Source organism: Miniopterus schreibersii (genome assembly GCF_964146895.1).
Source record: "Miniopterus schreibersii genome assembly, chromosome: 6".
Lineage (NCBI taxonomy): Eukaryota > Metazoa > Chordata > Mammalia > Chiroptera > Miniopteridae > Miniopterus > Miniopterus schreibersii.
Window position 1 is genome coordinate 56,584,860 of NC_138107.1, and position 26,603 is coordinate 56,611,462.

At 44.8% G+C, this 26,603-nt stretch overlaps 1 protein-coding gene and 1 long non-coding RNA gene across 3 annotated transcripts in view; one reads left to right on the plus strand and one right to left on the minus strand.

The window, feature by feature from the left end:
* LOC308558602 overlaps positions 1–26,603 on the plus strand; it is an 81,588-nt gene that overhangs the window by 49,985 nt on the left and 5,000 nt on the right. The window lies entirely within an intron of this gene.
* The window catches only part of TRAF3IP2 (TRAF3 interacting protein 2), a 37,764-nt gene continuing 11,994 nt past the window's right edge, over positions 834–26,603 (minus strand). For both annotated transcript variants that reach the window (XM_081140494.1, XM_081140493.1), the window contains exons 2-9: positions 25,723–26,559; positions 15,989–16,181; positions 14,101–14,276; positions 11,939–12,027; positions 8,203–8,271; positions 7,080–7,196; positions 3,749–3,823; positions 834–1,387 (exon numbers count right to left, since the gene is read on the minus strand). In XM_081140494.1, coding sequence (XP_080996620.1) covers positions 1,241–1,387; positions 3,749–3,823; positions 7,080–7,196; positions 8,203–8,271; positions 11,939–12,027; positions 14,101–14,276; positions 15,989–16,181; positions 25,723–26,551 — 1,695 coding nt within the window. In that variant the 5' untranslated portion in view covers positions 26,552–26,559 and the 3' untranslated portion in view covers positions 834–1,240. The remainder of the gene's footprint in view (positions 1,388–3,748; positions 3,824–7,079; positions 7,197–8,202; positions 8,272–11,938; positions 12,028–14,100; positions 14,277–15,988; positions 16,182–25,722; positions 26,560–26,603) is intronic.

Consider the following 26,603-nt stretch of genomic DNA (forward strand, 5'->3'; position numbering starts at 1 on the left):
GTACAACTGAGCCTTGCTCAGGAGGTTAGGCAGAGAGGGGAAGCAGTAGCTCTCACCCCCAAAAAGTCTCCATACTGGATTATTCATCTTGGGCCAAAATTAAAGTCATTCCACCTTGTTCTACAGTAGAATATATGTTAGTTTATTCTTTTTTTTTTTTTTTTTGTAGACCAGATGAACAAGATATTTCCCCCCTAAAATTATTGTGAGGGTATTATTGAAGACATTAAAAAAATAAGAGAAAATGTTTCTGTTAAGAAAATGTAATTTCATCCCCTGGGAGATATAATTATGAAAATGAAAACTCAGTCATTCTGAGTAATTAGAATTTAGATCCTAGACCTTAAACCTTTTAGGGTCATTAGAGATACTTTTCTTGTCCATGTCATTTTATAAACGAGTCCCTGGAGTTTCTGAAAAGTGAAAGAACTTGCTTAAGGTCACACAGTTACTCAGTGATAGAACCGAAACTAGAACACAGATCTCCCAAACCCTAATTCTAGCCAGCATTGTACATCCCCTGTCACTTCATATAATACACAGATATTTTTTTACATATACAGCCAGACCCTAAGAACTATGATTCTATTTAGAATCATGGTCACGTGTTGTACAAAGTTGTTTTGTTTAAAAGTTCTACTGCAAGAATAAAGCTTTCAAGATTATATTAAAGGGGTTGTTTATCTGGCTTGAATCTTTTACTACAAAGTAGTCTGTTACATTTATCTAATATTATATCTAAGAAGCTTTATTGATGCCCCTGGAAGCAACTGCCCATATGATTATAAAGTAATATATATCTATCTCCTTTGAGATAAGGGAAACACAATGTTACAAAAGAGTAAACATTTTATTATTTGTACATGAATCCTTTTGGTCTGAGGTCACACAAGCATCTGGCTAACACATAAAAGCAGCCTAAGCAATGGAAGGGTGTCTGTGGTCATTTACATGTGGTCATTTATACGATCTACTTGCTAAGCAGCGAGAGGCCCAGAATGGACGAGTCAGACTGTGAGGAGAACAGGCGGTGGGGTAAGAAGCAGGGCATGCAGAGCAAGCACTGCCTCCGTTTCAAAGACAGGTCTGTGGAGCTCTCAGGAGGGAGAATAGTCTGCGAAACAGGTTTTCTAGGGTTGGAGGGCCATTAGGGAGGGACTGAAAACAAGCAGCTGTGAATGCTGCCAACCATCCTCAGCCAGAAGAGTGCCTGTCCCCAGTGACCTGGGGATGGAGGGTGTCACAAGGGTACCACCTGAAGGGTGGGCAGAGGCCCCCGGGGGGGAGCCACGTACTCTTCCTCTCGGAGCAGCCGCAGCAGGATGTTTTTTTTATTCTTGGGCCAGCTGTAGACGTGAGTGTTCTGAAGCCAGGTGGGCACATGTTCCTATGGAGAGAGAGTGACAGGAGCAAAGGCCATTAGAGAAAAACCTGGATTCCAGATCCCAGGCTCAGTTCCCAAACATCTATGGCTTTCCCTTTGGGGGCGTTTCCTACCAAGCCATCCTGGGAGTTGCACTGTTTTGCTTTTGGAAGGGGGTTAGCATGTGACAAGCTCTTGGCTTCGGGTGCAAGCTGTATATCTCATTATGGAAACCACATGTGCACAGCATTTTCTGTCAGTCTCCCAGGCTACCTGCCCTTTGCATTTCAATGTGCTTTTCACCACCCTCACATAAAAGGGGTAGGACTGAGGTCATGCAGAGTGATGTGAATTCCCCTGTGACTTTGTAGGAAGTATGCCAAGGCTGTGGACTTAATCTAATTCATTATCCTTTCACTCCAGCCACAGGTCTGGCCTGCAGTAGGAGCCCAGCAGACCTCAGTTAGCAGGCAAAGGTAGAAATTGTGAGCTGGGGATGGTGGGGGTACAACTGCAGACTGCCCTCATGGGGTGGACATTCTGTCGGGGAAAGACAGATGAGTAAGTAAAGACGTCTAGTGTGTTCGATGGTGACACATGCTGTAGAGAAAAATAAAACAGAGAAAGGGGATAGGCAGTGCTGGGCCAGGATGAATGGTTTGCTGTTTTAAATAGGGTGTTTAGGAAAAGAGCGGAGGGAGCAAGCTCTATAGAGGTCTGAGTCCAGGCAGAGAGAAGAGCGTGCCTGGCCTGTTCAAGGAGCTGCTCAGTGTGGCTGAAGAAGAGCAAGTGACAGGGAGCAGGCGAAGGGGTCTGGAAGTAGAGGGGCCTGTGTCACACAGGGCCTGGCAGGTTTTTCTCGGAGTAGATGACAGTCCTTTGGGGATTGCGGAGCGTAGAAGCGGCGCCTGCTATGTGTCAGGCCTCATGCTGGGTATTGATGACATCCAAATGAAAGACACACAGTTACTGCCTTGAAGAGTTAATAGTCTCATGAGGGAGTTAAAATATAAAGAAAAAGAAACTATTTTCTGGCAATGGCATACCCAGGGAGCAGGCGGTGGGAGCAGTCTGCCCCCGAGCAGAGGCAACAAAGGGTTGGTCTGAAGAAGTTTTAAAAACATAAATAAAACCAACTAAAAGTTGGTGAGCTTTTTCTATTACTATGCTCCAGTGATTCTAAACAATTACTCCCAGTGCCTTTACCCCCATCACATACTATTGAATCAAGGTTGCCACAGGGGAAGAGAGATCAGGAGAGGCTAGAGAGATTGGGTAACATAAGGATAAGACAGAGTTCACTAGACAGACAAGTCAGGGAAGGGCACTGCAAGCAGAGGGAATAGAAAGTGCAAAGGCACAAAACCATGAAAGAGCATGGCGTGTGTGAGAGCATGCAGAAATAGTCCAATTTGGCCAGAGCACAGATCATCTGCACACGGCGATAGGAGACAAGGCTGAGCACGTGGGCGCAGCCCTCTCTAAGGGGCCTCACATGTCATGCTAAGAAAGGTGGATACGATCTCGTAGTCAGTGGGAAACCACTATGAAATTTCTAAGCTGGAGAGAGATCAGATCTACATTTTGGATGCTCTTCTTTGATGCAGAGCAGAGGATGGCTAGTACAGGGTCAAAGTGGAGACAGGGAGGCAAGTAAGGAGATGCTGCAGTGAGAGCAATGAGAGCCTGGGAGAACCATGGAAAGGCAGACTATTGTGCAGGCTGTGACCTGTGCAGCCCTAGGTTCCCATTTCATAACTGGACCCTCCCTCATCCAGGGAGGAAGTCTCGATGCAGTCCTGACATCTAGTAATCCTCCAGGGTGAAGGGGGGCCTGAGCTCAGGGTGCTGCGGTCTGACTCTCAAGACTTTTACTACCCCACTGCCTTCCCTTTGCTAAGCCTGGTGCATGGCCTCAGGTGGTTTTTGACCCCTTCCCCCAAACCTGTTGGCATGCCCTTCTGGTGCAAAAACCCTCCTATGACCCACAGCAAAGTTCACTTTGGTAACTGTAGATTTAATTCCTGTATTCTACAGCTTTGAGAGCTGAACTATGTGCCACAAAATACTTCCGTGGAACAGCCAGCAAAAATGTACACATCTTGACTTTTATGTTCAAGAGATAAGAAGTATCAGATGAACAGTCTCTTTTTCCGCTCATGAGTTAAAACACAAACTACTTCTTTGTGTGTAATGGCTGCTTGAACAATTAGGACAGAGATGGTCAATCAGATAACGCTGGATTCATGCTGCTCAGCCGTGTGGTACAACTTGCTGATCTTTCTGGTATCTCTAAAGAGTGACAGAGTTCACAGGTTTTTCTGCTTAAAATCCCAGATAGCAAACAAAGTAAAGCTTGAATTCTGAGGTGTTTTGTTTGTTTACCTTCTTAGCATTTGGGAAGAGCACAGGGATGAATCTGAAGTTCATGCTTCCTTGTTTTATGAACTCGATCTGCATCTGCAACAGAACAAACTCAAGGTTTAATGTCCGGAACGTGGACGAGGGTTGAATGCACGGTACCTGCAATCACGCAGCCCACGTGGAGCCTTTATTTTGATCTCCTTATTTGAGTGCCACACCCTTAGAGTTTGAAGCTCTCCTCATCGCGCACATCTATGCCATTCACTCATTCGCCAATCATTTCTTGAAGTCCTATCCAAAGTCACACTCCAGGCTAGACTTCGGGTTTCAAGGATTAGGGTACCTCCCAGGGCCTGCTGAGCTGGTTCGCATCAGCTCACAAAAGCTCATGTGTCCCTCTTCCCAGTTCTGTGTTCAGTGACTTCACATAGGTAGCTTGAAATTGGCTGTGGTGAGAGTATTTATACCACGGAAATGGGCAGATGCTATGAATCAGAATCTGGGGGTGGAGGTGTAGAATTTTACCAGAACACCACGGATACAAAACCTATCCTCACAAAGACAGCAGTGAGCAGGCAGAAAGGTAAAGTACCAACCACAGTGCAGTGTGAAAGGTATGAACAAATTGCTGTGGAAGCTCCAAATGGGGGCCATCCCTTCTACATCAGTGCTCTGAAGGACAGTCAAAAGGGAGGTGTCATTTGGATGCTGGAAGAAGCATGTGGTCAGGCAGGGGAAGTGGGGGACAGGGGAGGATGTTCTCAGCAGAGGAGAGGGCCTGAGTAAATGTCCCAAGGTGTGACAGTGTGTTAGTGGGTTGGGACCAGTAGGTAACGCCCGGCAGCTAGAGCACGGAATGGGCTTGGGAGGGAGTGGAAGACAGGCTGGGAGGTCAGTTGTGGAGAGCTCTAACTTCCAAGCTTTAGGCTTCCCACACCAGTTCCAATTTGCTCTGACACTGCAGTGGCCTAAAGAGACTTAGCAGCCAAAAACTCTATCAGAACCAGAATTTTCAATATGAGAGGAGTCAAAGTCTTCCCAATCCTGTGACCAGCGCCAGGTTTTCCGTCTTCTCATGACAAGGAGATGAAGAATTATGTGTTCCCAACTATTTCATCTTCCAATTGATTTTGATTATGGAGGAGTCTTCATCGTGCATGGAATACAAACAGAACCAAGGAGGAAGTGCCAGTGGTGATGACTCGCTACTGAATTCACCAAAGAAACCCCTCCTAAACACACACTCTTACTCACACTTATTTGCATACACGCACAATCACACAAAACACACAAATTGTCCACAAGGTGCTTTCTCAAAACCACCTCCCTTTGAAAATGAGATGACAACACCAAAAGCATGTTTTAAAGTGACCCGTGTACTGAGCCACTAAAAGCACCAACCACATCAGTACCAACGTAAAAGGAAGGGCACAGTTTACAAGTTAAGAACTGGATTTTGTTTCTGATTTCCGGGACACTGTAAAATTGTGTCTGTTCACTAGGCTTCTCCATCTGTGGAGGGGCCTCGGGCAGGAGTGCCTGTTTATCTTCTCCCATATTTCCAGATATGTGCTTTCTGTGCAGTCCCCGGCCTATGACGCAGCTCCTCCTGGGCACCCCTCCATGCCCTCTGTCCTGGAGTTTGCTGATGCCTGGAGGGGACCAGGAAGCCAGCCAGATGGGCAGAAGGCACATCTGCATCTGGCCTCTTCAGCCCCTTCAGTGATGAGGAAGGGCCCAAGACATCACTGCCCCAAGAAACCGAGTTTGGAGACAATCTGGCTCATAGCTGGGCATGGTCAGACAAGCTCTGGGCTGAGCCGTGTGTTCCTGCCTGGCATCTCCACACACCAGCAGAGCTCGACAGGTTTCCTCAGGAACTGGAGGGACCTGGAGCCCTTCCCACACACCAGCTGTCCACTCCGGGACTGGCCTGTTCCTAGAGATGCAGACAGGACATCGAGTGCTTCAGGGCCACCCAGACAAGCAGCAGCAGACAGCCAAGGGATGGCAGCTCCCAGGGCCAGCCATGACCTTTTAGGGCAGAAATCCCTGTGGGCTGTCAGATCGGGAGAGAATCGAATAGGAGGAAGACGTGTCTCCTGACTCCCTGATCTTACTCTGTGACCTTGCCACCTTGCCTCGGCTTTTATTCGGGGATTGTTCTGAGCTCAAAAAAGTGGCCAGCACTTGGTAGAAGAGGAGACAGAGACCCTGAAGCCCCAGATGGGGGACACCTGCCCACCCTGCCTTTTTCCTGTGCTCCTAATCCACAGGACAGACCTGATCCAAGTCAGCTTCCTCGGAGGTAAAGCTGCAAGTCCCCTGACAGCCTGCCAGCCTCCTGCCTTGTGCTGCTCTCTTATTCCATCTGGACCACTTCTGCTTCCTGCCCCATCCTCCTGGCCTACTCAGTGCTATTCTGGGTGCCTCCTCCCCTGTGGATGTTAGGGCTGAGATGGAGTTTACAAGTTCTACTCCAGTGACTTTTCAAGCCTTTTAAAATCTCAGAATCCTTGGTAAACAAACAAGCCTGAGAAAGGCAGGTGAGCTCTGGCTGAGGTGGGGTGGGAGGCCCAGAGCACCCTCACCCCCAGCACATATGAGCAGCACCCACTGGGGACTTCATGGGAGAGTTTGAGAGTCACAAGTCTAGTCTGGCATCCTAGTCAAGCGTGACCGTCTCCCCAGCATCTCTACAATCATGGGAAGCAGGAAGACTGCTAGTCCATAAAACAGCCAATTCTAGAACTGGGTGATATTTTCCATTAGAACATTCCATCAGATGCTGAGTCAGCCTAACTCCGTATAAATCTCTCACCCTGGTTTTAGTTTGAACAGGCCCCGTAACAGCATGACAGGTATTAGTGATTCATTTTATGAATAGAGACATGGACGCACAAAGAGGTTTAAGCAGTTGGCCCATGGTCACACAACCTACACCTGAGGAAGCTGGATGTGAACCAAGTCTATCTGACATAACAGCATGAGTCCTTTTCACCAGGCTACTTTGCCTCTGTGAAAAGGCAGGGAACAGGCTATGAGACTGATGCAGGAGCCTGGCTCCTCAGGCCCTGTCTGTCACCCCTCCTAGGACTTCACACTCGCTGGTAAACAATCTAGCCAGTGGAGCTCTGCTTTCCAGAATCTTGGAACTTAGAGGTCACAGATTCGTCTCCCCTTGTTGCTGAATTGCCCAAGGTCCCGAAGGTAGCACCTCCCCCTCTCCTGCCTGGGGTTATTCATCCAGCATCAGGCCCCCCGTCGCTTGGTCTCTAGTGAGGGACAGGCTTGGCAGAAGAGCGAGCCGGTTTCCAGGGCTGGCGAGGGGCTGCGGCCTGTCACCACTCACCATTCGATGGATGTACTTAGTATGTAAGCCGTGTTCGTCTTCGTCCAGCTGCGACTCCGCGCCTTCCACATCCTGTTTGTATTTGGGGCTGATTGCTACGATTATCATCACTGTCTTCTGTTAATGAGAGGGAGAAAGCATGTTTATGAAAGTGTGAAGTGCGGTCCGTTTGGTGAAGGCAGGCTGGAGCGGGGCCAGCGGGGCTGCAGTTCCCTGCTGCAGGGGGAGGGGAGGGCTGGGCTCACCCTGCACGGACAGTGCAAAGCACTGACCCCACTCGGGCAGGCTGCTGCCTCCGCTTCTCCCCGGCTCCCTCCCTGGCTCCCTTCAAACACGTAAAGCAAATGGCAACGAGACGAGCTCTCCTGAATGGATGTGGTTTTGCCCAGCATTCTCCACAACCCTCACGAATACACGGCTAATGAAAGGCCGGCTCGCTAAGTGGTTCTGCATCGTGGCAGAAAGGCTCTGCAGCGCCGGCGATGAGGCCCCTTCCTCCCGCAGCTGACTCTGAGCTGCCAGTTACTGTGCTCCTGGCGGCCCTCCTGGCCAGGGCCCCGTTAGCAGTCAGGGGGACCAGACCCTTCCCCACAAAGCAGACATCAGGCTGCAGACAAAAGGAAAAGCCACAAAACCCCAGCCTGCTCAGACTGTGCCCCACTGCTGCCCTTTCTCCCAAAGACACAGCCAGAGCACCGACATGGACACGCTGGCAGCAATTAATTTCTATCTTGAAGCACAAAGTGCTCAGCAAAGCTCTTCAGCTGGGTCCTACAAGACACTTGGGGTGGTCTTAGATTAAATCGAATTCTGCTGCTCCCTCCCCACTCCCGCCTTCATTTCCTCCTTTCCTATTCTGCTCAGAGAATTGTTTGCTCTGATTGTTATCAACCACCTGTGTCTGGTTTGACTGTTATTTCCTGCCTGTGCCTGTCCAGGAGGGTGACCCCATCCTTCCCCTCCAAGTCTTTGCACGGCTGCCAACAAGGGAGGCTTTGTTGGGACTTTCTCGGCTTTGGACTTGGACTTGGTGGGTATGCCGGTGCTTCTTTCATAAAGTAACTTCACAAGCTAATTGTCTTTCTCACCTGAAAATAAACTCGGAATTTTGGAATGTACTTACATCTCTAAGGTAGCGTTCCATCCACTTAATGATATCAATGCCTCGGATTCTATCCTCAAAAATGTCAATCTACAAGAAAAATATGTGGGAGGCGGCTCTTAATGAGAAGCTCTATCTAGATGCACAGCAAGAGAAAACACAAGACTATATACATTTAAAATGGAAAAAGTCACTAATGCTTTTTGCAGGGAGGAGCATGTAAGTCTTAAAAAAATACATTTTTCTTAAAATGTTCCCTATTTCAACATTAGCAGGCATTGAACTATTTAATATTCATTATTAGGATATACATGTATGCATCAAAATGTATCTTTGCCTACACAATTATTATGCTTTAAAAATCTGAGAGACACGGACCACAAGCTGGGTGTACGCCAACAATATACAAACCAATAATTATCTGTATATAATTTGAAAGGCAAGCATGATTTTGGAACATTTTAGTGGCTACATGGTGTGCAAGTATTGAGATACAAAATGTGGTGCTTTACTTGCATTGGCCAGGTCATTATTACAGTATTATGTCTAGTTTCAATCCATACGTTTAAAAAGGATTGCATGAAACTTGGAGCAAATCCAAAGACTAGTCACGAAAACAATTACTAAGATGCTAGGGGAAAGGTTTACGATGAAAATGAAGTAGACCTCTTGGGCCTTGAAAAGACATATTAAATAAAGTCTCTGAAGGAGTACTGGAAGGGGAGAAAAGCCAGGTATTTTCTATTTTACAGAAGACGGAATATAAGGCCTTTCTTGGGCTCAGACTTGTCCTGCAGCCAGAGGGTAGTGAGTGTGTACAAGGTGCTTTTGATCAGAAGGGGGATTTTGTGCTGGAATGGATGACTCAGGGACAGAGTCCTTGAAGAGGCGTTAGTGGACTCAGCCACGGCTCCCAGATCAGTTGTCCTAAATGTCACTCCGCTATTTAGGACTGATAGGATCAAGTCCCAGTCATTCAGCAAGCTTTCCATGCCATCCATGATCTAGTCTTACCTCTATCTTCCCCACATGCCCTGCCTACTCTACTCCCCATATTGCTGTCCTTGCACTGCACTCAAAAAGCACAGTGCAAGCCCCCCTGCTCTCAGAGTCCTCCCCACACAGACTTCCTCCTCCCCACCTCATCAAACTTTGCCCCATTGTGACCACCAGGGGTACTGGACAATTAACACATATTGTAACATTCTTTCATTTACTAAATGTCTCATTTATGTCTGCCTTATCTCTTCTGCCTGGTTCTAAGTCTCCTAGAACGAGGTCATGCTTCATGTACATCAAACAATATGAGTTCAGAATATGTTTCTTTACTGATGGGACATCAAAAATGGATGGCATTCCTTTAGGTCTGGATGGCCATTTGCTGCTTTAAAATGTCTGATGTCCAATGACTACATTAAGTAATCTTGAGAAAGCTTCTGTGACTCTGTTACTGTGCCAGGGTGCTCCATTTCTGTTATACAAGACAGAAGCACCATAATGTTGGGGCCGAGAAGAGACAAACAACTTGGCTCACCTCTTGGTTCTACTCCTGGCCTCTGCACTTCCCACGTGCGTGACTTTGGAAACTAGTACTAAAGTTCTCTAAGTCTCAGTATCTTTATTTGTAATATATGGTTAATAAATATACTTCCTAGAGTGGTTGTGAGGATTAAAATGAGTTAACATGGAAAAGGCACATCATAATGCTAGGTGTGATGTAAGTACTCAATAAATGGTTATTATTATCCCAGGACCTAAATCATTCCCTGCTGTGAGCTGGGCATTCCAGGAGGCGCAGTGTACTGGATATCTTCCATGTGTCTTTCTAAATTTCTGCCAAAGTCCACAGCTTCTGTCAGGCCAACTTCTCCACATGGCTGTGTTATGGGCCAAATTCTGTTCTCCCAAAATCATGTTAAAGTTTTAACCCCCAGCGCCTCAGATTGTGAATGTGTTTGGAGATAGGGCTTTCAAAGAGGTAATTAAGGTAAGTGAGGTTATATGGGTGGCCTCTGATCCAATATGACTGGTGTCCTTATAGGAGGAGACTGGGACACAGAGGAAAGACCTGGTGAAGACAGAGAAGATGGCCGTCTATAAGCCAAGGAAGAAGGCTCTGAATAAAATCAATCCTGTTGAAACCTTGATCTTTTAACTTTTAGCCTCCAGAACTGTGAGGAAATAAAATTCTGTTGTTTAAGCCTCCCAGTCTGTGGTACTTTCCTTATGGCAGCCCTAGCTAACCAATACAGCCACCCTTTTTCAGGTTTTAATAACCACTGCTCCTTGCTTCTTTAGACCTAGGGTGGTAGCAACTCCCTGCTTTTGCTCATCCCAGGATATTGCACAATTCCGTGGGCTCCCAAAACTTATCTGAAGTTTTGAAAATATTTCCTTTTTAAAATTCTCCTTAGCTTACCCATTAAGTTTTTTTTTCCTCTAAGGAGACCTTAATGTATCAATCTAGTAAGTTAGCTGTCAGGACTGGGCTCTGTGATTCTACGACAGGACTTCATAGTGATGAGGTCAAGGAGAAATTTAAAATCTGCCTAAGCAGCCCCTCGTTGTTAAGGTCACAAAAACCTGTCTTCTTCCGGAGCAATCAGTATGCTTATTTGGAAATGACCAAAAGTTAAGATCTTTTCTGAAATGTTGGCCTTATGTCCTGTAATTTGACTTTATGTCATGGTTGCCACAGCACTTTCTTATTCCAGAAATGAGAAACTGAAATGTTGGTTTCTATATAGCCATGAAGTTGGATGTATTAATTGTATGCTTTTTTAAACTTTCAAATACTTTCATTTAAAAAAAAAAAATCATAGTATAAAAAAAAATTCAAATAAAAACTCCTGTTAAATTATGTCACATAATATTTAAAATGGACATTGATTTACTAAGGATTCCCTCTTTATTCTTCAACGTTCCTATCCATAGATATTTCCCTTAATTTTTTGCCACTCTAGAATTCACTGTCACTAAATACCCAGAGCAGGCATCCAGGAAGGAAAAAAGTGGTCCAGTGCTGAGGAAAGCCAGTCTTCTGGGTAGGCTCCTGTGACATGTGATTTATCCTAAAGAAAAACTTAACGTGGCTTTAAGCTGTGGCAAGGCACTGCGGGGGGACTTGAGGAGCATGTGCTCCCTGAGATTTCTCGGGCCAAGGTCACGGTGAACTGCAGGGCTGGGCTGTCTGTCTGCCCTGGAAGTAGACCAGCCGAGCACCTGGCCACGTGGCAGCAGCTCCGCTGCTGCATCCAGGTGTAGAAGGGCAGCTGTGCACGGCGGGGGGCCAGGCCGCAGGGCTTCTGCTTCAGACCCCACAGCGCAGCGCCCAGCCGAGGACCTTGTAGAACAAGCGGGTGCTCCGCTGCAGCCTGAAGCCTCGTGCATCACAGGAGGCCCGGCCCACGCGGGCACGACTGGTGAAGAAGGCAAAGGTGCAAAGGGCAGCAAGAGGCTGGCGCTGCCTGCAGGCCAGGGGTCAGCTGGGTCTGGGATCAGCATTAACACCCTTCGGGCTGTTCAGAGGTACTCAGGGTCACTCACTCAAAAAGCATGCAGGGAAAACATACTGGAGACTGTGGGTACATTAAAATCCCCGAAAACAATTAGCTAAATTCATAAGCAATTAGTCCATAATCACACAAATCAAATAATACGGTTTAAAAGATCAACCGTTATCATTTGTCTCCTTTTGTTTTTTATTTTCCTGTAGCCACTTTAATTGTTTGGTCTTCTCTTTGGATAAAATACTTACTGCAGTCTGGAAGCCATTTACCAGCAAAAAGTTCACGAATTTCACCACCTCCATGGCTGTGTCCACAGAATAAGTGATAAAGACTTTCCCTAAGAGAGATTTTTCACATTTATTAGAAACTAGTCAAATAACAATAATTATATTTTGAACAACACATAAATTGTATGCAATGTCATTTGTTCTTCTGGAATAATAAAGTGAAGCCTTTGGATGGGGGTTGGTCTGAGGGCTTATGCCTGTAGCAGTGTGGACTGCTGTCCTCAGGACATAGATCTGCAGGCCCTAAGAAGCAGGGGGTCTGCCCAAGGGCACGCAGACTGCTCAGGATGCATGGAAAGAAGAGGCACAGGGGAGAGTGCTGGCAGGCTGAGACAAGCTGAGGTCTTCTGAAAAACGACATGATGCATTAACAAAAAATCCATTACCCAGAACCTGGGTGTCCTTAAGATCAGGCCACCACCTGGTCTCTTAAGAGACACTTGGCACTGTGCCTCAGGAATACTCTCACAGCGGGCCCAGAAGTTGAGTATTGTTAAGGGGCCACCCTGCAGCATCCCCCTTTGATCTCATGGTGTTCTCTGTGCCTTGAACTCTCGCTTGACAAGAGCAAGTGAGGGAAGAGGGAAAAAGGTGCCCCACCCCTTCCTTCCTCCCCATCCACTTATTGGTGGGGGAAAGGCCAGGAAGTTGGAGTAGACGAAAGCACAACTCAGAAATGTTAGTAAAACTTCAGTAGCTTGACAGTAAGACAGTGCTTCGGGCGGTCCAGCATCACTGCCTCCCTCGCTGCTCCCTTGGGTGAGCCCAGAGCAGCAGACAGTGTTGTGCCTACACACTTGGCCCAGTCAGCGTGAGAACCAGCGTTTCCTCGGGCTTAACCCTTGGGGAAATTATCTGGCTAGCACGCTAATGTGCTAGATGAACAATCTCTGTGTGCTGGTCTCTAGTCTGGGACGGATGAACCCGCTAAATCTCAGGAAGCCCCTGGGGCAGAGGGTGGAGAAGAAAGCGGAGTTGGAGGGAAAATATGAGTCATTACATATTAATCTTCGCTTAGGCCTTTGGTTTTTGAAACATGCTTCTCATATGGAAGTGTATACCATGGTCATATTGACTTATTTAAGCAGCCAGGTATATTGATGGCACTCAATTTCTTTTCTCCTCAACACCTAATATTCAACCAATTCCTATGTAAGAATTTTAGGATTCCCTTTATAGATTATGGTAAGATAAATATGATGTATAGACTGACACCAGGCTACATCCTATGCAGGGTAGGATTCTCCATTTTCCAGAAATGCTCAAAATTAAAATGTGTAAGAGTTTAAGAAGATTAAAAAATTATTTTTGAATGAAAAGACAATGGATCATTGTAATAGAAATCTTTCAAGTCCTAAATGACTAAAGAGCACAGATCCCCAATAGGAATTAGCAAATGCAAAAGTCTTAATTTTCAAACTTGGTTCAAAGAAGTGCCCAGATTTGGACAGGACTTCTTAGAATTACCTGAGCTTCTCCAGCAAGCACAGCAGAATATAACAATTTCATGAGTAGTGGCTGTTTTCTTAAGATGATATACCTTAATATGAGAACATTTTGGTGATATTTCAACATTTTTGTTTCTGGCTGCAAAATGTGGAAAAAGAATCATCACCTGACACGTAGCCGAATGCTTCTTTAAATAAAAGGCTTAGTTTGCATTTGGTTGTAAGGCAGTGTGGAGAATGTGAGACTGCTCTTGCCCAACGAGATTGCTCATTCCTACAGGAAATGACCTCGTTCTAGATGGCTGCTGCTAATTTATGGTAAGAGCTAGGTCCCTGGCCAATACCACATGGACATCCAATCAATTCACTCAGGAACGAGTCCACCCAAGACTGTCATTTAGAAGAGGGAAAAAGCATTGGGGTTATTTGTTGTTGGAGTGTATGTTTAAGAAAACCTACCACTTGTGAGTATTGCTAGTAGTATCAAAATCACTAAAAACATTCATACTAAATGTCGGCTACTTTTTTAGCAAAAAGCAAAAAAGTAAATTTTATTTTACTGTATATATGAGAAATATCTAAGATTATGGATGAATAATTATGCAATACTCTCAAAATATAAGACTAGACAAGAAGAAAGAAAAAACCCCACACACATCATTGCAAACAACTTACTCAATTCTTCTGGCAAATTGCTTATTTTCAGAGTTCCTCTGGCTAGAGGGTTACTAGGGGGTCTAGGGACAGCAGCTGGATACGGAGCCTGGGGACCCTGTGGTCTCAACTCTGCAGGACACTCCAAGGACTCCTCAGGAGCTCCAGCTCTATTAGGTGGCTGGTTATACTGGTCCCTGGAAAGGAATACACGTACAATGAAATTTCCTTCTCAACAAAGGCACACCTTGAGGAGCAGGAAGGCTATAAGAACTAATACCAGGGAGCTCTCTCTCTCCTCTGCTTCCATTCTTTTCTGAACCAGAGGGACAGACTTGCTCCATGGAGTTTTGGTCAATAAGCAATAGGGCACGTTGCCATATGTGAGGGCTGAGCTAGGGGTCGAAAGAGGGAAATAGAATTTGATTTCTCGATTCAAGGACTGTCTCCTTGGGAAGATAAGTCTCATGCACCTGATAAGGTCACCAATAAAACACAATATAATGGGTGATGCAAGGTTGGCATTAATAGACGTTCAGATAAAAAAGACTTTTAGCTCATGACAGATAACATTTGATTATGTATCAAAAAGTGGAAAAGACCATGTAGGTTTAAAAAGATTTGTGTTGTTAATATATGGATGAAAATCCGATACTGAAGATCCTTTCAGTAGTTTCCGCCACATGGTTATGTGGCGCTGCTTTGGCTGCCAGTATTTCCATGAACATGGTGCTGAGAGGAACCATCAGATGCACTCATGTGAGATGTGGGAGGCAGAGGAAATGGAGGCCACGCTTCTGCTACGTCTGTGGTTCGGGCTTCATAGTGTCAAGGTCAGGGCATGAGCATCCGTTTTTGGCCAGTGCAGGTCTAGCAGCACAGAATGCATTAATAGTTGCAGTGCTGGCAGCTCCCTGATTCTGGATTGTTCTGGGCAGCGTGGCCAAGAATGGAGAGCTCCCCAGTGATGCTCTGATCCTCTGCCCCTCTGCCTCTCTGACCATGATGCCGTCCTGTTCTGTGGCCTTCTTTGGGATCGCTCCTGGAAGCCCGGCCTAAAGTTTGCTCCTCCAACCTCCAAGAATGTAAGCACCCACTTCCCAAATTAAATCCCTTCTCCTTAAACTGGCTAGAGTTGTTTTCTGTAACTGAATCCTAACTGATAAGGGCACTAATGTTTTTTCTTTAAAAAAAACACCTCTGACTCAAATGTTGCCCCGCCCTATGTTAACATTTAAAAAATCTAGGTGGTGGGAACATGGATGTTTCTATCTGTTTTGTGTTTGAGATTATTTTATTTTATTTTTTGTTTGAGATTATTTTAAATTAAAAAAAATGTTTTGATCACAAAATCTACGTGTATTTGCCATTTTTTATAGACTATTGTTTATGTTTTCATATTTTTACCCAAAAGAGTAATCAGGAATTCTGAGACTTATGCAACAAGGACTTTAAATAAAATTACACGGAATCCAAACTATACTATATTTCTAAAATGTGAACATTTGAGTAAGTTATTTATTTTATATTTTTATTAATATAGAGAAAAATTCCTATAAAATATGCCTTCATCTAATGGGAATTCAGGCAGAGCAAAACTAAAAATCTACTTCATGGGCTAAAAGGCCAGGTGATCTGAAGGTAAAAGAAGCAAGTGTGACTTAGCATCTTAGGAGCCTTTTTTTCAAGAGAAATTTGACCAGTCATCAGTGGTTTGATATGCCTGGGAAAGTTTCTTGTCAACCAGCTTCCGCTTCCTCCTGACCTGAAAAGTCTCTGTGGGGTGCTCCACTGTGTGACTTGGTCACTAACCTAGTAGTAAGCCAACAGAGAGTTTTGATACACCACTGCATTGGCCTCATGCTTTTTCGTGTTAAAATTATCTGCAGGTTGGCCCTGTAATACTTACTGATATCTCGGAAGCCCCGGGGAGGAATAGTCTCTTTGTGCTGGCCTCTCTTCTTGGCCCCAGGGGCTGGGGTAATTCAGAATGACTTTCTGCACAGGGTGCGGGCCTCTCACACTGGCTCCAGGTAGGGGCTGCACAGGCAGAGCCCGCTGGACCACTTGCTGGTAGGCTGCTCGAGGGTAGTCCTGGCCATCTGTAGGTGAAGAGAGCCAAGAGAATAAGGAAGACTGACTCTAGTTCTTCGTGAGAAAGGAGAGGTAAGCTCAGTGCAGATTTTTGTCTTGATAACCAACTGACGATTCCAGACATCAGTTACCACCTCCGTGATGTTTGCCATATTTCTGTACTATCATTTACTTGATAGTTTTCATTAAATTGAGTCATTGTGGTTTTGTTTTCCAAAATAAAAACACCTGTGAAATCATGAGTCTGGTGTTCTAATCGGAAAGTGCAAAGCTCCACACAGGCCCCAATTTTAATAAGTTACTTAGGATTATCCAACCATGAAGAACCTGCCCCACACTGAGACAGGCCAGTAAGCCAAGATAAGTGGAACAGGAAAACTGAGACAGATAGCTGAACAAACTGACAGCAATTTACAGCAGATACAGGTCACCTCCTTAGAAATAACATCTAGGCCTCAATTGTATTTCAGCTCCAGACCTAAAAAAGCAGCAAAACCAAGTGGGCAACACCAGGACCAGCTGTAATGACTAACGACCCCCTGACCTGACACTGACCAATCAGTGGAGACCATGGCCCTGGAGAAGCACACCTAGAAAACTGATGAATATTCTGTTGAAACCTTCCCCTGAGGCCACCCCTAAGATTCCCACCTGCAAGAGAGAAGTAAAAGCCTCAACACAAAGAACCCAGCACCTGTTCTCCCTCTGGGGAGCACCGCCCATCCGCCATTGCCATTCCCTTTCCCTTCTTCCCACACAGGCACGCATCTCCTAAACTCTAAGGGACCTCATGAGACTTGCAACCAGGGCAGCAACGGGCAGAGGCAGATCGTTGCGGGCTAGTCCCCTGAACCTGTTTCCAAGACTCCCTTTTCTCTGACTTCCTGGAGAGCCAGGGCAGCCCAGCCTAGGCTCTCCTGTTGCTGCTTCTATGCTAAGTCATTTCTTATTTTACTGTCCCCAGCTTTAATAAATGCTCCCTCATAGTCGTCTGGACTATTTCATGTTGTGAAATTTTCCCTGCACTAAGTCAAGAACCCACACACTAATGGCTGGCCCTAGGCAGACCCGCCGAGGGCGAGGTCCCCTTTCCAGTAACACCACCACCATTCCTACCATAATTCTCCAAGTTTCTAGAACCCAAGGCTAAGAGCAATTGTCACTATGGTAGATACAGAATCACTACTTTTTCATTTTCCCCTCCAAGTGGACACAGACACACACCACTTTCTCTTACAAAGAAATAAATGAATGAAAACTTGGCTCATACCTCTGGGAAGCAGCCAATCAGTTGGCAATACAACCCAACTTTCTTGGTCCTCTCTTGCTAAAGCCTGTGTGCACTTGAGGCCAAGGTGGTTAGAAGAGGACAGGGCTCAGAGCAGAGCCAGGGCTGGCAGTGACTCATGTGAATGTGCAACTTAGGAGAAAGTTGGTCCCAGCCAAGCCCAGGGGCAGCAGGGTCTCAAGGGAAGAAGGGCAGCCTGCCTGTCCAGGTGAGGGAAGGGCACTGAGGGCCAGAGGAGGGATGCAGGGAACCCAGTGCGGGTGAGAGAGGAAGGCTCTGAGGGAACTTCTCAGGCCCAAAGGGGCTCAAGTGTGGGAAACCTGAGAGGTGAGGATGTGCCTTAGGGGTGGGCCCAGCCTCTGAGGGAGCTGGACAGAGCCAAGTGGGTAACCCTGCAGAATGAACCATGAGCACCTCCTGTGAGCCAAGCATTGCCACCTCTGCCCACATTAAGAAGATGGATGATCCAGGAAGCATAGCTAGTTAGGGCAAGAAGGAATCTTATTTTTCAAAAAATATATATATTGGTCTTTATTTTTTCTCTGATTATAAAAGTAATAATCGAGTTTTCCCACTATAGGTAGGATACATGCAGGATGTAAAGTGAAATAAAACTTGCAAGCAAACAAGAAAGTAACAGACAAGGTAGGTTGGAACCAGAATGTAGAGTGTGAAAATGTGGCTAAGAATTGTATTCTTAGTTTGATAAGTTGTCAGGGGCCATTGAAGTTCCCAGGGGAACATTTAGGGGAATGATGTCCTCAAATACAGAACAGAAGACAAACAACGTGTGTGTTCCACTAGTGTAGCTGCCTCCAGGTCTCCACTGTCTGGATGCAGGAAACTTGGCTGGGTAGCCCTGGAAATGTGCCCAAGCCAGTGACTCAAGCATGGTCAGATTCCCTGGATTCAATCTACTGTCTGCTTTGACCTGTGACACTAGCCAGGTCCTTCCTGTCATATTTCCTCTGGCAAAAGCGACCATTTCCCTCCAACCCAGCTCTCTCCTGGCTGACTGTAACCCTTGCCCTACTATTGTTTAGGACTGGTCATGACATTAGGGGCTTAAGAAAGGGGGAGAGAATCAGAGAACCTGCTGGGTCTATCCCAACCCCCTGGCTGATGAAGGAGACCATGATGTGGAAGGCATCTCTAAGAACGGGGAGATGGGACCACAGAGAGCCCTGTGTCCTCGGACAAGATACACTATGCAGGTTTTGCTTTTATAGCCTTCCTGGAGCAGGTCAGATATATTCTGGGTCCAGATGGCCAGTTAGGCCAACAGGGAGGTCACTACTGCTGCAACTTTTTCCCAGCTAGAAAAGGGCCAAAAGCGCCACTACCTTCAGGTCACCAGGCAGGGGCCAACCCTGCTTTCAGATAAGTCATGCACCAGTGGACCGTTTACAAAACCAGCTCTAGGTACAACCCTCCAGAGATCCCATTGCACTTGAAATCCACCCTGCACGATTGGATCCCTGTCCTTCTTGGTCTCATCTCCTACGATGCTCGCACATGCTCACCAAGCCCCAGCTACCGTCTTGGCCACCTTTCTCTCTCTCAAACACCCAAGCTTGTCCTGCCTCTGGGCCCTTGGGTTGCCATCCTCTCTGCCCAGAACGTTTTTGTCTTATATCTTTACAGATCAACTTCTTGTCATTCAGGGCTCAGCCCAGATATCACCTGTTCAAAGAGACTCAAGTATCACTCCTTCACCCAGTTGCCCTATCCCATCCCCATCCCCATTTTATTTTCTTCATAGCACTTACCATGTGTTTATGTTATTAATAACTGTTGTCAACTTCTTATCTGCCTTCCCTCCTAGCATCTAAGTTCTGAAAGCACGAATTGTGTCTGTTTGCCATCACGTCTCCAAGCCCAGTGCGGGCACCAGGGGATGTTCAATAAACAAATGAAAGACTGAACAGCTACAAAGCCAGCTCCACACACACACTAAAAGAGAAGCCACCCGGGACTGCACACTCTGCCTGCTAGGTCTTGGGTATTCTAGGTTACTCTCACCTGTGGTCCATTTGGTTCTTTCAGTGTCTCCCTCCGAACGTAGGAAGAAGAAAGACACGGTAAAAAAAAGAAAAACTTTGCTAGTGGCCTTGAACGTTTTTAATGTTTGAAACAATGTTTGCTTCCCATGTCCGTTAATAAATGGCTAATAACGTTTTATTTGCTTTAAAAGGACCACCAAGCTCTAATCATAGGGCTTGTTTCTTTTCCAGAAATCGGATATTAGTGCTGTTAATCAAAAGCCTCTGAATCAAGGTCATATTATCTTTAACAGATTATTTCCCGCACAACACGTTTTTGTCTCATAGCAACAAATCTTATCATTAAAATCACCAAGGCATGTGGGCTAAGTGTTTGATTAGCTGTAACTTTCATTTCTGAAATGCTCACCTGTGGTAAAAACTTAAACCAGTTTACGTGAGCAGACGAAATGATCCACCTCATCTATTTTTTAAATTAGGGTACTGACAATACAGCCCTCCATGCTGTCCTTTGGTTGTTTAAAACAAAGAAATGTTGAATATCAGAGGGTATAACAAAAACATAAGCTTTCCCTCTTATAAGCGGAATTTGGTTTTGTCCGGAATTTGGCTGGAAAAGTTGCTAAATAAAAACTATGCTTAGCACACAGATGAATATCTTTCATTGCTCAAGTTTTGATCATTGTGTTTTACTATTTTGACGGAGGCTTACTAGGGATATATATATGTGTGTGTGTATATATATACATATGGCTAACATTTATTGAGTACTTGCTACATGACAGGCACTGTTCTAAATTCCTTATTCAGGATTATAGAGTTCAATTTTCTGTTTTCCTAAAGAAGTTTAACTTAGAATCAAATCCAAATTCCTATCATAGCCCTTGCAGGCATCATCTTCCAGCACATCAGGCCTCTCCCTGCTCACTCTGCTGCTTTACTTTTGGTACCTTAGCAGCTCCTGCTTCCTTGACCTTCTCATCTGTTCGGTTTCAATTCAAATGTGTCGTCCTCAAAAAAGCCTTCTCTGGCCTCCCTGTCTATCGATGTCTGTGCTAACACCTGGTTATTTCCTTCACAGCACTTACGCTTGTTCTGTTTGCTGCTTTCTGCTTAACCTGTCTCCTCAGTACACTGTGGAAGACAAGACCATGTGTTGTAGTCACCAATGTACACCCAGTGCCTAGCAGAGTACTCGGCAAATATTTGTTGAATAAGTTAATAAATTAATAAATGAATGAACAAGTCCTGTTTCCAAATCCCATTGATCTCCCTCCATTCTGCCCCTCTCCCATAAGACAATTATAGATGGCGTTTTCAAGGCCTGGTATCACAGAGGCTCTGCTCATGACTGGGGATCACTCCTTTCCCCAGGAAGTGGGGAAAAGGTTTTTTTTTTAATTTTTTTTATTCGTTCAACAAATATTTATTGAATTTCTATGGTTAGACACTCAGTGAACACAGATAAGTAGGATACAGTTCCCTTAAGCAGCTCAAAATAAGTAGAGAGAGAGAGAGAAAATCTGTGTGTCTGTGGGTGTCTGTTTTGAAACACAAGCCCACACTCGTTAGTGTGTGAGAAGGAGAGGCATGCAAGTCGGCAGCCACCTACATGGTAGACTTAAGAATTACTGCCCAAAAATATCTCCCCCACTACTTGTCCCCAGTGTCTAAAATTCCATCAAGAGAGTTTATTCTGCGGGAGATGAAGAATAGAAGGTGGTGGGTGGTGTGACAGACAAATGATTTGTTAGCATGGTAACGCCTCGATTCTGAGGCAGTGCTAAGCACAAAACACAATACAAATCTTACGATCATAAATGGGTGCCCAGGACGATATGTTATTTGTCAGTCTTATGACCCTCTTGGCCTGAGGACATATGGTCTTCATGTTACTGGGTTTTTACCACTTGGAATTTGTAAACCAAATCCTAATGAGGTTTTCCATTTATCAGGCAAAACATTCAACATTTTTCTTCCTTATTAAGAATGGAATTAACAGAGTTTATGAGAGAGAAAGTAAAATCTGATTTTTAAGTTGTCAAAAAAATCGTGATATAATGCTGTTTAGCCAGGAAACAAAATAGCCAACATAAACTGTTACAGGGACTCTCACAGCTATAAGCAGCTGTGGTTCCTGAAGGGGCAACTCCTTTCGCGATCATTTCTTCCATCTGGCTTGTCTTTTCCTTACTTTTAATTGTGCGTGCATTCTAGCACACAAATAATCACTTTTCTGGTCCACATGAGCAATAGTAGGCCTGTGTCCACAGTTTTATTCTATTGTTTTCTTGGTAGAGTAAGCAAGAATTTTATAGTAAGGGCTCTTTAGATGCAATGCATTCTTTTTTTCCTTTATTTGTATTACAGGTTTCATTTGCTTGCACAGCTATGATCGCGATTCTGGTGACCTTGCCGGGAAGGATTCTCAGGCGGCCTCCTCCAAGCCGTGGGGGAGGGGAAACAGGCTTATTTCCACTGCTCGGTTCACTTGCTTTGAAAACTTTTTTTTTTTTTTTTTTACATGAAAGAGGAGATCAGCAACCATTTTTGCTTTAACTTGCACGGGCTAAGATATGCCATTTGCGTGGTGATCATTATTTATTTATATGTTCATTAACAGATGAGGAAGTAATGCTCTTCTAAAGCCAAGGAGAACCACGTAGCCATGGTTTCCAACTGCACAAGCATCCCTTAGGTGAACAACTCTTTTGAAGTGGTTTTGTTGGCAATTAAGTGCAGTTACAGCCCCGACATGAAACTAAGCATTGTACACATGCTTTGAATACTTAAATCTGTACCAGCAGAAGGGATCTGGAAGTCGGGGAGCACTCTACAGGGCTGTGCTGCAGGATTTTAATTTAAGTAATAACGGTAACTAAGAGCTGCTGGCTATTCAGGGCTTACTAAAAGCCAGCCGCTTTTCTAGCATCTTTAATACATTGTCTCATTTAATCCTCACAGCAACCTGCATGAAGCCTTTGCTATTGGGGGCCTCATAAAATATTCTGAGTTTGCACTGCCCTGGAGAAATACCATAAGCACTGGGCGTCCTTGACAAAAAGGCCCCAACCCTGACCTTCTTCCCTGTGATTAGATGGCCTCTGGAGCCAGGGCCAAGGCACATGTAGGGTGAATTAGGGTGAGCCTGCCTGTACATTCTCATTTCCCCTTACTTTTCTTTCTTCTAAGTTTTACTTATTTTTTAATTATAAAAGTAATGCCTGTTTGCTATCCCAAATTTAACAAAAGTATATAAAGTGAGAAGAAAAATCTCCCCACCTCTTCTTAATTCCCTGTCCCCATCCCCCATGATCACTGTTAATGGTTGGGGCCAGATTTTTTAATATATAGTTTTTAAACAAATACAGGTTTTAAAAATAATATGTATGGGATCAATACTGCATGCTTTTCCACTTAATCTTTTTTTTTAAAATGTCAGAATGTGTATTTTACTCTGCTAGGCCAAAGAGTAAGCACATTCAAGTTTTGCTAAAGAGTGAGACTGTCATCTGGAAGATTATACCAATTTCACTCCTACCTAGAGTAGATGGGAGTGTTCCCTTCTCCAAAACCCACTAACACTGGATGGTATGCAAGGTTTTCAATTTTTGTACACTTCATTAGGAAAAGGTACCTTTAAAATTTTTGCATATATAAACTTTTCTTAAATTTAGTAATGTTAAGCTTGGTTTCATATGCTTATTGGGTGTTTGTACATTTTCTGTGAATTGTTCCCCTTTCCTGTCCAGGCTCTCTCCTCTCTGCCTTTCATCACCTCTCTTCACTCCCAGGATCCTAGGCATCTCCTTCCTCCCTCTTCTTCCATAGAAGGAAATAATGCAGAGAGCGAAGAGAAGGGACCTGATGAAAGAAATCAGGTCATGGAGGCAAAAAATGTTCCCAGTCAGGAGTGTTTGCGTTTTAAAAGAGCCTGCCCAGAGTGGGCAATGCTAACCTCCAAGGACTGGATTGCTAATGGTGCCACTTTAGGCTTCAACAGGAAAAATATTTTCAAATAGGAAGATCTTCCTGGGACCCTCATATTATAATACATCAATGCTTCCTTTTTCTATCACTATCTCCTGTTAGTAGATAAAAGCAACTGCTTGGGACTTAGTATCACAAAACCCTGGACTAAGTATTCACATGCCTACACATCAATCTAAGGAACTAATCAGAAATGCAGAAAACAACTTACATACATGGTTGTCATATCACTGCTCATTGAATAAAAAACTGGAAACTATTTAAAATGTCCAACAATGAAAAATAAAGCAATTTGGTAGATCCATCTGATGAAATACTATGCAGCATTTTAAAATGGTACTAGAGCTAGTACACTGAATGTCACTGGAAACTAGTTTGATTTTACATTAGATGTATAAACAAAGAAAAAAGAAACAGAAGTAAATATATCAAAAACCCAATAAGGAATTATATTTGGGTGATGGAAATATAAACTAAACTTTTAAGCATATTTCAATTTTGAGAGTGAACAAATATTACTGTTGTGATCAGAAAAATTATCTTTAAGTGTAGAAAATAATTGTTTAAAAAAGTAGTTTAGGGTATTATTCTCACAAAGTCTTCCCTTTTAACCTGGAAACCACTGAGAAATAAATGCAACCCTTTCCCTGTCAAGGTTTGTTTCTATTACTTAAGGAGCTGCAGCCACCACACACGTCCGATTACTGGGCACTCTGAGGAGCCAGTGGTGTCCACAACTCCCAGTCAGGTGACTTCCAACATCCAACATGCTGGGTCTCAGTTTTAGGCCTCAGAGGCGCTCTCTCCTTAAGCCCTGCTGTTTTCGCATCTCCTGGCCCTATTCTGAAACTCATGTTTGTTTCTTCTAAGTTAAATTCCTCTATTTCCTTTCTTTAAAAAAATATTAATTGCTGTATTGCTCCATTCACTTTAGGAACCTTTATACTAATTGTACATGTATGATACATAAACTGTGACTGGTTACAGCATTTGTAATTTTTCTATAATTTATTTTAAAGCTAGGTGTCAGGCCTTTGGACAGACTCCTGTACCACTTGAATTGCTTTTTGCAGTTTATTTGCTAAGAAACGTATCATATTTCAGGGCCCTGTGTTTGATCCGTAAAGCCCTATTGCTATTTTCCAGTGGTCTTGGTGGAGATTTAATACCAAGGATTATAATGAACCTTTTATCTCAGTCTAAGACTTTATCACTTTCAGAGCAGCTTAATGCATTGATACATATTACTCATTCATTCGCTCATTTAGAAATAACTTATTGAGAATCTAGTATATGCTGGACATTATGCTAAATGCTGGGGAATTATGGATTGAAAATACAATTTTGCTGATGTGCAAAAGCTTGCAATCTGGAAAGAGAGATGGGCATACTGCTTATTAGGTGCCCTAACAGGCAGACAATAAGGAAACAGCCTGAAGGAGGGACTGATCTAGGGAGGTTTCCAGAGGGAACACTTGAGCTAAGTCTTAAAAGATGTATATGCTGATGGTTGTATAACTCTGTAAATATACTACAATTCATTGAATTGTACACTTAAAAAGGTGAATTTTACAGTATGTAAATTAGATCTCAATAAAGCTGTTAAAGAAGAGGTATAGAGCTGGGTCAAATACACAAGACGGGGAAGAATGTCTGGATAGCGTGAATAGCATAGGCAAATGCCTGGGATGTGAAACATCTAGATGAGTTAGGGGCCCACCAGCCATGGTGTGTGGCTAGAATGCTCAGGTCTCCAAAGGGATTCAAGCAATGGAATCATAGGAACAATATGATCTTCATGTAACGGCATGAATCCAGAGTCTCAATGACATTCTGGCACCTTCTGTTTTTTTTGACTGAAGGCCCCTTTCTCTGCCAAATCTAAGATCGGGGAGAAAGCATGCAGAGAAGGAAGAACCCAGATGCCCAAGAATTAGGACAGCAAAGAAGTTTTCAAGAAGTCCACTGGGTCATCTCCCTGCCTCTAGGCAGGTTTCAGTTAAACTAACCTAGACAGAGGAATCTTTTTTGTCCTTCAAGGTTCCTAGAGAGGCAGGTTCCAAGTGGGACAGGTTTTGGGCTAAGAGAAAGCATTCTTCCAAAGCCCCCTGCAAATCCAACCACACACGGAAAGCCCTATGGGAAGCAAAATAACCTCCCTGCATCCTGACCTGTCTGTGCTGACCTGTGGATACGAGGCATTGACCGAGGCCCTTGTTTACTTAGTTACCTAGCCCAGAATGAACAGAGGAGGGAAAGCTCACTTACATGGCACCTGGTGATGGGGAACTCCAGGACAATGGTACTGATAGTTCCACTGAGCGCGTGGGGAAGGGTTGGGAGGCAGCATCTGTGCACACGCTGGATGCCTCAGAGGATCAAACAGACGGTACTCCCTGGACCTGAGGGGTCCGGGGAGATCCTGGGGATAACACATGGAAGTGAGGGGCAGCGGCCTTTCCAGCTGCCTGATGCCCAGGATGTCCTGGGGCTGGGAATCATACCCCGTGTCTATCGTAGGCAGGTCTGGGGCTGCTCGGTTCCTGTGGGGCTGGGGCCGTTGCACTGTTTCTTGGCTGTTGCCTGAGGAGTCTGCTAAGGCATTAGGTAAATTTGGCTCTGATTTGTCTGAGTCATGGCCGGTGTCAGGAGAAGCTGCTGAAAGCTGAGATCCTAGCCATTGATTACGCTTTTCCATAAATGAAAACTGATGCTCTGAGGGGAGGGCTCCAACCACAGACTCAGACTTAGGCTTGCTGGCTGCAGAGGAGTCCGAGGGCAAATCTTTGCCGGGGTCCGGATGTCCCCTCCAGAAGCTGTCTTCGTTTTCCTCTAGGACTTTAGTGCGCAGGCAGCAGATCTGCTGGGACACAGGCCGCTGGTGATTTGAAAGTTTCAGGTGAGGGTGAGCCTGAGAAAAGTCTCCCGAGGAATAGTAAGGGGTTTGGGGTGCAGACAAGCTGTTGGGTGCCATGTTCCTTATATTTGGAGCAGGTGGTTCTGATTCCTCTTCCAGGGAATATTCTGGGATGGGTTTCAATAACTGACTTGGGTATGGTTCTGATTCATCAACCTCCACAGGAATGCTTCGGTTCATTCTAGTTTCTGAAACAAGAGAAGACAGATCAGTTTTTGGAGTCTCTACTTTA